Genomic DNA, 12805 nt, shown 5'->3' on the forward strand with positions numbered 1-12805 from the left:
GCTCTCACATTAATCATAGTAAAAAAAAGAAAGAGCTAGTAAAATTTATTTAAATAAGGATGGGAGCAATTAAGATCCTTGAAAAAAAACACCTTGGCAGCCTCCCTCCTTGTTGTCATGGTGAGTCCCACAGGTGGAGAAGCGCTGCATTAAGCCATTACAGCACATTAGAGTTTAGAGACATGTCATAACATAAAGGAAATGATTGCTGAATTAAGTCTTTCCGTCCCAAAGAGCAATCCAATGTCTAGTGGTATAAATCAATATGTTTGATAACTGTTCTTTAGTAAAGTACGGATGAACAATGCCAGTAGCAACATTACCAAAGTACTTTTCGGGAAAAGTTTTTGTTTTTTACAAAGCTTATATCAACTCACTCTGGTTAAAAGTGTGTACACGTTATTTCTCCCATAACCATTCTCGAATCAAGTTGAAACTTCGCACAATTATTCATGAACATAGACAACACATGAATCAATTTTAAAAATTATATAATTAATTACTGGTAATTGCTTTTTTTTTTGTTAAATAGCAACAAGGAAAACTAATACTTCAGTATTCACAGATATGGCTAACTTTGTTGGGTTTAGTCCCCTTCAATAATTAGTAACGCTATTTCTCCGTTATGCATTCACTGATCAAGTTGATACTTTAAACAATTATTTATTGTACCGGTAACTAACAAAACATGATTTGTGGTAATTAATTATTTTGCTTGATATCAAATAAGGGAAAATCTTGTACATTATTGGTAGCTATAGTTTTAAAGATTCAGTTCTTTCCCTTTAGATAAGCTTTATTGTTGTTGCTTTTTTTTTTAAGATTTTTTTTCTGGTCATAACATAAAATAAACTCACTAGAAATAAACCATAAACTATAGATCTATGTTTGTACTCCCCAGTGTCTGGCTGATGTCCGGCCTCGCCTGGCTAGTGACCAGCGTTGTCCTTTACGTCATCTGTCACTTCAACCCTTACGACTGGAGGCGACTGGCCAAAGATAGACAGGCGTCGCTTAGGGAGGGCGAATCCTTCACATGTCTCAATAGTTTCTTTTTCACAATGAGCACAGTCTTGTGGCAAGGTAAATTTCATGTAGTACTATGGAAAGGTAAAGTTCAAAGAGTCATAAAATTACTCAGAAAGACACAAAGATAAAGGCAATTTGTTTTCTTCCATACGCTAGGACAAATTCGTACACATTCTTGTTCTTCCCTAGTACCAATATTAGAGCATGGAATGGGTTGCCTGAATTAGTTGAGAACCAATGACTGATTACCATGTTCTATCACATTGACCCATGGATACGCGTAGGATGTAATTATCTTCTATTTTAAGTAACGAATGTAATGGTATAAGATCAGGCCCGGCCTTAGGCCTCTGCAGCCTATGCGGTCGCAGTGGGCCCCGCGCTTTCGTAGGCCCAGCGCTAATTCTAAGTATTAAATTAAATCATTATAACGTAAATAAATTAACAGGGTTTTCGCGACCTCCTGATTTTCCAGGGCCTCCAGGAAATCTCATGAAAAGGCAAAATATACGATAAAGTCCTGAATTTTTTTTAATTTATTCAAATTTCCTGAAGAATATACCAAATTGACATTTTGGGGTGCCAATAAATAAAAAGTGGCATTGCGAGCTTTCATTTGATAAGAATCTATTGCAAGGACGAAAGTAGGCCTATTTTCTAATTTAAAAAAAAAAAAATTTGCTTATCCCTACCCAGACTAGGCCCCGCGCGATCCGTTTCGCATAGGGCCCCGCAAATGCTAGGGCCAGCTCTGTATAAGATAAGATAGTCTTGTAGGCTAATTTGATGTCAATAAACATTTGTATTCAGTTTACTTGCATCGTACTCTAGTCATCCCTTCTCACCGTCTCCTAGGGTACACCAGGTCACCGAGGTCAGTGGGCGCCCGAGTTGTGGTCTGCTTCTGGTGGTTCTATGTCCTTATTTTCCTAGTAATGTACATCGCCAGTATGACCAACTACCTGAGAGTTGGACCAACGCCCGCAATCACAGAGACATACGCGCACATCCAGGTCAGACTTTTGATACGACTTATGTAAATAATACTTTCTCTTCAACTGTTCAAGTCAATAAGTAACCTACTTAATGATGAGTTCAATTGTTTAAATCAATAAGTAACCTATGTAATGATGAGTTCAATTGTTTAAATCAATAAGTAACCTACATAATGATGAGTTCAATTGTTTAAATCAATAAGTAACCTATGTAATGATAAGTTCAATTGTTTAAATCAATAAGTAACCTATGTAATGATGAGTTCAATTGTTTAAATCAATTAGTAACATATGTAATGATGAGTTCAATTGTTTAAATCAATTAGTAACCTATGTTATGATGAGTTCAATTGTTTAAATCAATAAGTAACCTATGTAATGATGAGTTCAAGTGTTTAAGTCAATTAGTAACCTACTTAATGATGAGTTCAATTGTTTAAATCAATAAGTAACCTATGTAATGATAAGTTCAAGTGTTTAAATCAATTAGTAACCTATGTAATGATAATTAGTAACCTATGTAATGATGAGTTCAATTGTTTAAATCAATAAGTAACCTATGTAATGATAAGTTCAAGTGTTTAAATCAATTAGTAACCTATGTAATGATGAGTTCAATTGTTTAAGTCAATTAGTAACCTATGTAATGATGAGTTCAATTGTTCAAATCAATAAGTAACCTATGTAATGATAAGTTCAATTGTTTAAATCAATAAGTAACCTATGTAATGATGAGTTCAATTGTTTAAATCAATTAGTAACCTATGTAATGATGAGTTCAATTGTTTAAGTCAATTAGTAACCTATGTAATGATGAGTTCAATTGTTCAAATCAATAAGTAACCTATGTAATGATGAGTTCAATTGTTTAAATCAATTAGTAACCTATGTAATGATGAGTTCAATTGTTTAAATCAATAAGTAACCTATGTAATGATAAGTTCAAGTGTTTAAATCAATTAGTAACCTATGTAATGATAATAAGTAACCTATGTAATGATGAGTTCAATTGTTTAAATCAATAAGTAACCTATGTAATGATAAGTTCAAGTGTTTAAATCAATTAGTAACCTATGTAATGATGAGTTCAATTGTTTAAGTCAATTAGTAACCTATGTAATGATGAGTTCAATTGTTCAAATCAATAAGTAACCTATGTAATGATGAGTTCAATTGTTTAAATCAATAAGTAACCTACTTAATGATGAGTTCAATTGTTTAAATCAATAAGTAACCTATGTAATGATGAGTTCAATTGTTTAAATCAATAAGTAACCTACTTAATGATGAGTTCAATTGTTTAAATCAATAAGTAACCTATGTAATGATGAGTTCAATTGTTCAAATCAATAAGTAACCTATGTAATGATGAGTTCCATTGTTCAAATCAATAAGTAACCTATGTAATGATGAGTTTAATTGTTTAAATCAATAAGTAACCTATGAAATGATAAGTTCAAGTGTTTAAATCAATTAGTAACCTATGTAATGATGAGTTCAATTGTTTAAATCAATTAGTAACCTATGTAATGATGAGTTCAATTGTTCAAATCAATAAGTAACCTATGCAATGATGAGTTCAATTGTTTAAATCAATAAGTAACCTATGTAATGATGAGTTCAATTGTTTAAATCAATTAGTAACCTATGTAATGATGAGTTCAAGTGTTTAAATCAATAAGTAACCTACATAATGATGAGTTCAATTGTTTAAATCAATAAGTAACCTATGTAATGATAAGTTCAATTGTTTAAATCAATAAGTAACCTATGTAATGATGAGTTTAATTGTTTAAATCAATTAGTAACCTATGTAATGATGAGTTCAATTTTTTAAATCAATTAGTAACCTATGTTATGATGAGTTCAATTGTTTAAATCAATAAGTAACCTATGTAATGATGAGTTCAAGTGTTTAAGTCAATTAGTAACCTAATTAATGATGAGTTCAATTGTTTAAATCAATAAGTAACCTATGTAATGATAAGTTCAAGTGTTTAAATCAATTAGTAACCTATGTAATGATAATTAGTAACCTATGTAATGATGAGTTCAATTGTTTAAATCAATAAGTAACCTATGTAATGATAAGTTCAAGTGTTTAAATCAATTAGTAACCTATGTAATGATGAGTTCAATTGTTTAAGTCAATTAGTAACCTATGTAATGATGAGTTCAATTGTTCAAATCAATAAGTAACCTATGTAATGATAAGTTTAATTGTTTAAATCAATAAGTAACCTATGTAATGATGAGTTCAATTGTTCAAATCAATTAGTAACCTATGTAATGATGAGTTCAATTGTTTAAATCAATTAGTAACCTATGTTATGATGAGTTCAATTGTTTAAATCAATAAGTAACCTATGTAATGATGAGTTCAAGTGTTTAAGTCAATTAGTAACCTACTTAATGATGAGTTCAATTGTTTAAATCAATAAGTAACCTATGTAATGATAAGTTCAAGTGTTTAAATCAATTAGTAACCTATGTAATGATAATTAGTAACCTATGTAATGATGAGTTCAATTGTTTAAATCAATAAGTAACCTATGTAATGATAAGTTCAAGTGTTTAAATCAATTAGTAACCTATGTAATGATGAGTTCAATTGTTTAAGTCAATTAGTAACCTATGTAATGATGAGTTCAATTGTTCAAATCAATAAGTAACCTATGTAATGATGAGTTCAAGTGTTTAAATCAATTAGTAACCTATGTAATGATGAGTTCAATTGTTCAAATCAATAAGTAACCTATGTAATGATGAGTTCAAGTGTTTAAATCAATAAGTAACCTACGTAATGATGAGTTCAACTGTTCAAATCAATAAGTAACCTATGTAATGATGAGTTCAACTGTTCAAATCAATAAGTAACCTATGTAATGATGAGTTCAATTGTTTAAGATAAGATCTATACTCTCTAGTATTCCATATGTCATTTGGTCTTTCAGCATTTAGCTTCAGATTTGTATTTGCGTTTACAGCTGAACTGCTACTTACTCTCTGAAGTTTCTCTGTGTAGTGAATCTATCACGTTGTTCTATTGACATATTTACAATTAACATAGAGCCATCCATGTCTAGTATAAGTTATTCTAGACTGTATAAGCCTAATGGCTATATGTGTTGGCTCTGTTAAGGTTTTTGGTCAAAGAGGGTTTTGTAATTTGGGTGAGTCGTGTATCCTTTGACCTCGGAGGCGAAGTACGAAAGAGGTTGGAACACTACCGATCTTTTGTGTGTGTGTGTGTGTAAATTCTGGATAATCTCCCCCAGTGGTTTGTTCGCGTGGTCCCTTTTTACTGCTTTACTGGTGCTGGTGGGTTCATGGTTTATGTCCTGATCAGGACTGTCTTTTTTTGTTGTTGTTATTCACAATTTTCTCTCATTGCTTAAAGCTGCATATAGGCCTATACGTATGTCAATTGTAAGCATCATTCATTGTTTTAGCAGTTAGCTTCTCATTGTTTTATTCAATTTTTAAAAAATGCGTGATGCTAATTAATTGATTAAATATGTTATTTTATTTCTCACGATCAAATATCAAAACTGTACAAATTTAGAGTTAGAGTTGGCCTCCTTCAGTCGTAGAGCGACTATAGGTCATCTTGAACACTTATTCATATGACTGTGGAGCCTTATTTTGGAGAGATACTCCCGTCCACAAATATTGCAGGTTAAAGTGGCTTGCGCTTTGGTGGTAGAGGAGCTGGCTACTTTTTCGCATGACACGCTTTTCTTCCAGAGCTTTGGCCCATGTTTTTTCGCTGTCCATAGCTTTCTTGGTCACTGTCTCTCTCCATCTAGTGCGGTCTAGGGCTATGTCTTCCCAATGGTCAATATCAATGTTCACTGATTTGAGGTCCCGTTTTATTACATTTATGTAACGGATGTGGGAGCGAGCAGTTTTTCTCGAGCCAGACGCGAGTTGCCGTAGAGAATGACTTTCGGGATGCAATTGTCCTCAATCCGGCGAACATGTCCAAGCCAACGCAGGCGGCGTTGTACAAATTCAATAGCAATAAAAATGTTGAGTTTGTTGTACATCTATACATGTATAAGTCTAATTTGTTTTTCACCAGACCATTGAAGATTTGGTGAATCAAGATGAGATGAACTACGGAGTCATCAGCAGCGGAGCTACCAGAGTTTTTTTCGCGGAATCTGAGGTAATAAACATTTATTTGCCTTTAAGCCAACATACAATAGCAATAGTAATAATAATAATAATTGGAGGTCTGGAGGCCATGAGCCAATGAAGGAGTGGAGGTCCGTAATAATATTTTCTAATTTAAAAAAAATCCATACATTTTCTCAATAATTTATTGACAACAAAGAAAATTATTGAATCAAAGTGTTGTATTTTATTGTTGTATTTCAAATAGAATCGATATTAAAATAAAACTAAATTATTGCGTTAACGAATTAAACGTTTGCAAACCTTTTCGACGAAAAGTCGAATCATGATTTACCTGAAATCTAGCTTACGGAGTAAAAAAATAAATTTGATATTTTTAAATGTCAATTTTGGGGGCCCTCAATTTCTTGTGGATTCCCAGGAGTAGTAGCTCTGCCTGCCCTTCCCCAAATCCGGCCCTGATAGTAATGATGACCTTTATATTGTTTTAACTTTCATTTTTTTTAAACTATTTTAGCTTGAGGTTTTCAAGAAGGCCAACGATAAAATGACAAAAAGTAACACTTTTGTGAACAGCTTGGAGTCTGGGATTGAGAGAGTTCGCAAATTAAAGAATTTCGCACTCATAGCAGAATCGGCGATGGCCAAGTATTATACGAAACAAAAGCCTTGTGACATCTATATGGTTGGAGACTTTACAACACTCGGTAACATGTTCTTGAAATGTCAGACTAAGTTAACTAGAAGCTAGATATAGAGATCAGTTGGTCCAACTAGCTCAGTCTTCAACAACCGTGTGCCCCCCCCCTTGAATCTCCTAAAAGTGTATTTTAAAATTTAAACCAATTATGCTGAGGAACAGTGACCAGTAAAATTACAAAAAGTACAATGTACGCAAAGTTAACAAACATGGCGACAGGATAGTCCATATACATTAAATGTTTAGATATCACTTTTGGCGCTCCCTACGCTTCGACGCCCAGGGGCTATCATCACGCCCTCTCCCCCCTCCTCAGTAGGCCACCGTCTCCCCAACACTATTTGCTTTAACCTCCGAAAATTGCTTATTGTTATCCAGCCCCCTCGAAACTAGTCCCGTGGCTCAATGTTATCCATGTGCAGCCACCTCGTAACTAGTCCCGTGGCTCAATGTTATCCAGCCACCTCGTAACTAGTCCCGTGGCTCAATGTTTTCCAGATTCCAGCCACCTCGTAACTAGCCCCGTGGCTCAATGTTATCCAGATTCCAGCCCCCTCGAAACTAGTTCCGTGGCTCAATGTTATCCAGCCACCTCGTAACTAGTCCCGTGGCTCAATGTTATCCAACCGCCTCGAAACTAGTCCCGTAGCTCAATGTTATCCATGTGCAGCCACCTCGTAACTAGCCCCGTGGCTCAATGTTATCCATGTGCAGCCACCTCGAAACTAGTCCCGTGGCTCAATGTTATCCATGTGCAGCCACCTCGAAACTAGTCCCGTGGCTCAATGTTATCCATGTGCAGCCACCTCGAAACTAGTCCCGTGGCTCAATGTTATCCATGTGCAGCCATCTCGAAACTAGTCCCGTGGCTCAATGTTATCCATGTGCAGCCATCTCGAAACTAGTCCCGTGGCTCAATGTTATCCATGTGCAGCCACCTCGAAACTAGTCCCGTGGCTCAATGTTATCCATGTGCAGCCACCTCGTAACTAGTCCCGTGGCTCAATGTTATCCATGTGCAGCCACCTCGTAACTAGTCCCGTGGCTCAATGTTATCCAGCCACCTTGTAACTAGTGCCCACAGTGCATATGAAGCCGCAGAGTTTCGATTCCATTGAACTCGATGATTTCTTGAGGTAATGTGGCCCTCAACGACCTTTTGTAATGTTATATCACCCCTAGGAACAAAAGGTTGGATACCACTGCATACATCTAGTACAGCTTAGGAAATGTACGGTTTTACTGGTTGAACTATACTGTAAAAACATGGCTAAAGTATTATTAACTGAAATATTTATATAGGCCATTATAGGCCTATATATATATATATGTGTGTGTGTGTGTGTGTATATATATATATATATGCGTGTATTTATGTGTATGTGTGTATATATATATGCGTGTATTTATGTGTGTGTGTGTGTATATATATATGCGTGTATTTATGTGTGTGTGTGTATATATATATGCGTGTATTTATGTGTATGTGTGTGTATATATATATGCGTGTATTTATGTGTGTGTGTGTATATATATATGCGTGTATTTATGTGTGTGTGTGTATATATATATGCGTGTATTTATGTGTATGTGTGTATATATATATGCGTGTATTTATGTGTGTGTGTGTGTATATATATATATGCGTGTATTTATGTGTGTGTGTGTGTGTGTATATATATGCGTGTATTTATGTATGTGTGTGTGTGTATATATATATGCGTGTATTTATGTGTGTGTGTGTGTATATATATATGCGTGTATTTATGTGTGTGTGTGTGTGTATATATATATATGCGTGTATTTATGTGTGTGTGTGTGTATATATATATATGCGTGTATTTATGTGTGTGTGTGTATATATATATATATGCGTGTATTTATGTGTGTGTGTGTGTATATATATATGCGTGTATTTATGTGTGTGTGTGTGTGTATATATATATATGCGTGTATTTATGTGTGTGTGTGTATATATATATGCGTGTATTTATGTGTGTGTGTGTGTGTGTATATATATATATATATATGCGTGTATTTATGTGTGTGTGTGTGTGTATATATATATGCGTGTATTTATGTGTGTGTGTGTATATATATATATATGCGTGTATTTATGTGTGTGTGTGTGTGTATATATATATATGCGTGTATTTATGTGTGTGTGTGTGTATATATATATGCGTGTATTTATGTGTGTGTGTATATATATATATATATATGCGTGTATTTATGTGTGCTCTAAGGTGTTTACTCCTTGGCCTTTCCGCTGAACTTCAATCAAACTCTGGTCAGAGAAATCAACATGGCCATTGTCAGAATGCGAGAGTCTGGTGGGCTGAAAGCACTTGAAGACAAATGGTTCTCCGGACAGTGCAAGGGCTTCCTTCTAGAGCAAGAGAGTAGTAGCAAGCTTCAGATCCCGCCATTTTACGAAGTGAGTTCTTTATTAGGTCATTATTCTTGTGAAGACTGTTAAAGGTTGGGGTTTTTTTTTTTTTCATTATCTCCCTTTAGCCTAAATTTAACAAATTTTTAATTTAAAAAAAAAAAAAGAAAGGGAAATAAAAAAAAAGTAGGCATTTGCTTTTTTTTTGGCCCATATGGATTTTCTCCCATTCTTCACATAAGTTATTTCTATGCAAAACAAATCACACCCACTTTTATACCTTTAATGGCTAGTGACTGGACTTCATTTTTTAATGTTACACACAGACAAAAAGAAATCGCACTCTATTCTCTTCATTAATCTTTGTTATAGGACATTGTTATTTAGTTTTTCAATGTTATGTATACTGTTATATATTTATATGATACTCAAAAATAAGATCTACAGAACAACTTTCTTTTTAGGTTGACCTTGGATCCTTTTCTGGAGCTCTGATTTTATTGGGACTTGGTCTGATATTAGGCAGCATAGTGACAGCTCTAGAGATTTGTTTATTCAAATTAGCTGAATCTGTAAGTTCACTCGTTATCAAATAAATATAAATTCATGAGTACAGAAAGTGTACTGGGGAGACCAGCAGGAAAAAGAAACTATACTTTAATACTTATTAAATTTATAAGAAAATGAACATGTTTCACTTATGTTATTGTCAAATTTGTTTATTTTTGTTTTTGAATTCTTTAGTCTGAGAAAGAGGAAGAAGAAAATCAAGAAAAACTGAACGAGCCAAAACATATTCCCCTGGCAGCTGACATGGAACCAATTACTGATGTCTGATTAGTTTCTTGCCTTAGAATTCTAGAGTATCTTTAAAGTATTTTTTTTTATGTTTAGAAGTCTTTACACTTAGCCTAACTATTTCATTTTGAATTAATTAATTTAATTAATTATTTTAAAAAGTGTTTTATTCTTTTTTTTCATTTCAATCACCAAAATAAATTCACTAAATGTTCTTTACTAAAATTATAAGCTATTACTTGTGACCAACACTAAAACAATCATTTATATGAGCTGCAATACATTTGTCAATTGTGTTTAGTGTACGTTATATTACAGAAAAAGAAAATTAAAGCTAATAATAGTTCTGGGTCTAAGTTTAATTTTTTTTTCTTTGTCATTGGTGTATGTATTAGTTGTCTGTGTGTGCATGTCCTTTTTTTTTGTCTTCCCTGCCATGATTTTCAAATCAAAGAAGTTCTATTTATTTTTTCACCTACTGTGTTTTAAGCACTCATTTATTTTTCTAAATACACATTGTACATTTGCCTGCTATTTCTGAATACTTCAAACTAAATGTCCAGTTTGTGTGAAATATTAACTATTGTGAAAAAAATATTTATCAAGTAATTTTTTTGGTTTAGAAATGGCAAATTTAAAATTAACAATCTTTTGTTCTTGTTTTTTTTTTCATCTTATCTAAAATGTAATTTTGAGAAGCTAATTGTTTACACTTAGAAAGTAGTGTGAGTGTTTTAAATTATTCTTGTACATAATTGTATGAGTATTTTAAGGTGTATATTACAATAGTCTAAGCCATTTGCCAGTGTGTCTGTGTGTGTGCGTGTATGTTAACCAGTGTGTTAATGAGGCTATTGAAATTTAAAAAAAAAATGGTTTGATTTTGTTTTTATTTTTTACACATTTTTGTATGTTGTGCCCTTCATGCTAAATACTGTCAAAACAACTGAATCACAAACTCTAAGGCCATATCACAAGGTCATCAGGGCTCGGGAAAACCTTCCAACAAGGAACAGTACCAGGAAAAGAAGAGGAAACATAAAAGAAATCAAAGATAAAAAACAGAGAGGAGTGGAAAAAGAGTGTCAACAGATCTTGTGTGGCGCCCCAACATGATATGTGAAGGAGAAGGTGAAAAATGCAGTAGGATGTCTGAAAGCTTTTCTAGAAGTTATAAATAGATCATAGTTTGTTTCCTATCTCTAAATTACAAATTCAATCTCAGATCAATACATTCAAAAGACCTGTAAAAGTTAAGACCAATGTTTGGACATACTTTCATGCATGTGATAAAAGAATAAAATTGATTTTAATACAATTAAGAATGGCTAAATTTTTTAAAGTTTCTAATAATTAAAAGTTTTTTTAATTTATTTTTTTCATTGCACATTCATTTTGATTCTTATAGTTGGTTTATATAGATTGTCTAATTGTATTTGTTTGAAATTTTTTCTTTTAATGTTATACTTGATTTTTATTTTACCTTTTAAAATGTATAGATTCTCTATAAAAAAAAATTGTCTAAATATTGCCAATTTTTATTTTATTATTTTTTAAGTGATGTGATTACCTAGTTGTCATTCTCCTTTATCTTATCTTATGAAATACAGACGTTACTTCACAAAAGACGATGATTACATCCTACACGTGTTTCCTAGGTCAATCTAGTCATTTCTATTAATCAATGACTTAAATTCTGCCAAGTCACTGGTTTTCCTGGCTGACTCAGCCAACCCATTCCATGCTCTAATAGCATTAGGGAAGAAGGAGCATTTATACAAAATGTGCCTTTATTTTTGTGTCTCTCTAAATATTTTATAGGTTTTGTATTTTCCTTTAAAGTCTTCTATCCTAAATGGTTTCTAAATAAAGTGATTTGACTAAAGGTGTTATTCTAAATAGTGATATAGATTGGAACCTATTTTAAAATTAGAAGTCTTTTCATGTAACCTCAAACAGTTTTTAATTCACTTGACTTCAAATCTAATACAGAGTTCAATTTACAAATAAAAAATCATCTTGGAAAGATAATGCAAGTGTCAGGTGAACATACTTGCAGATTACTTTTTTCCAATTTGATGCACATATATGTGTCTGTTTCTTTGTCTCATAGTGTCTCTGAACTACAACACTGATAGTCAAGAAGTGAGTGTCTTCTGAGTGGTAGAGCTATAAGTCTGGGGTGACTTGCATTTAGAGCAAAATTATCTAATTCTTTGAAAAAATGTTTGTAGTCTATAAGATAGGACTAGAATATCAGCAGGACTTTAAATCTAAAACCACTAACATTTAATAAGTACTTATCTTTTTGCAAATAAAGTTTTTTTCTGTTGCCAAAATTGTTCATTAACTCAGAGATAACAAAAAATGAATTTTTCCTTGCAAGCTTTCAACCTCAAGATTGGGTAAAAACAAAAAAAAATTAAATTGTATCAATCTGTGTATTTTATGAATAGATTTCATGTCTTCCATCAAGTTTCATTTCCTTGTATTAGATTTGAAATTTGTACAATTTAATACATTCTGAAAGTTATTAAAAAGAAAAATGTATTAATTAGCTGTTTTATTAAAGGTTTACATTGATTCACAAACATAAAATAAAAAGTCACTGGTTTGATATACTGAATTTCATTGTCAATTTTTATCAAGTGATCTTTTTTTCTTTAACTTAGGGATCTCTATACAGAATAGCACAAAATAGACTATTAAAAATCTCATAAGGCAAAGATTGAAAAATATATTTGCAAATAAACT

The 12805-nt window shown here is 32.7% G+C and overlaps 1 protein-coding gene across 1 annotated transcript in view; it reads left to right on the top strand.

Moving 5' to 3' along the window:
• The window catches only part of LOC106063747 (glutamate receptor 2-like), a 38614-nt gene extending 25946 nt beyond the window's left edge, over nucleotides 1-12668 (top strand). Inside the window, exons 5-11 of the mRNA XM_056025187.1 lie at nucleotides 902-1083; nucleotides 1885-2042; nucleotides 6109-6195; nucleotides 6682-6871; nucleotides 9111-9301; nucleotides 9718-9825; nucleotides 9998-12668. Of these exons, the coding sequence (XP_055881162.1) occupies nucleotides 902-1083; nucleotides 1885-2042; nucleotides 6109-6195; nucleotides 6682-6871; nucleotides 9111-9301; nucleotides 9718-9825; nucleotides 9998-10090 (1009 nt within the window). The 3' untranslated portion in view covers nucleotides 10091-12668. The remainder of the gene's footprint in view (nucleotides 1-901; nucleotides 1084-1884; nucleotides 2043-6108; nucleotides 6196-6681; nucleotides 6872-9110; nucleotides 9302-9717; nucleotides 9826-9997) is intronic.
• The last annotated feature ends 137 nt before the right edge of the window (nucleotides 12669-12805 follow it).

Source organism: Biomphalaria glabrata, chromosome 3 (assembly GCF_947242115.1).
Source record: "Biomphalaria glabrata chromosome 3, xgBioGlab47.1, whole genome shotgun sequence".
Taxonomy (NCBI): Eukaryota; Metazoa; Mollusca; class Gastropoda; family Planorbidae; genus Biomphalaria; species Biomphalaria glabrata.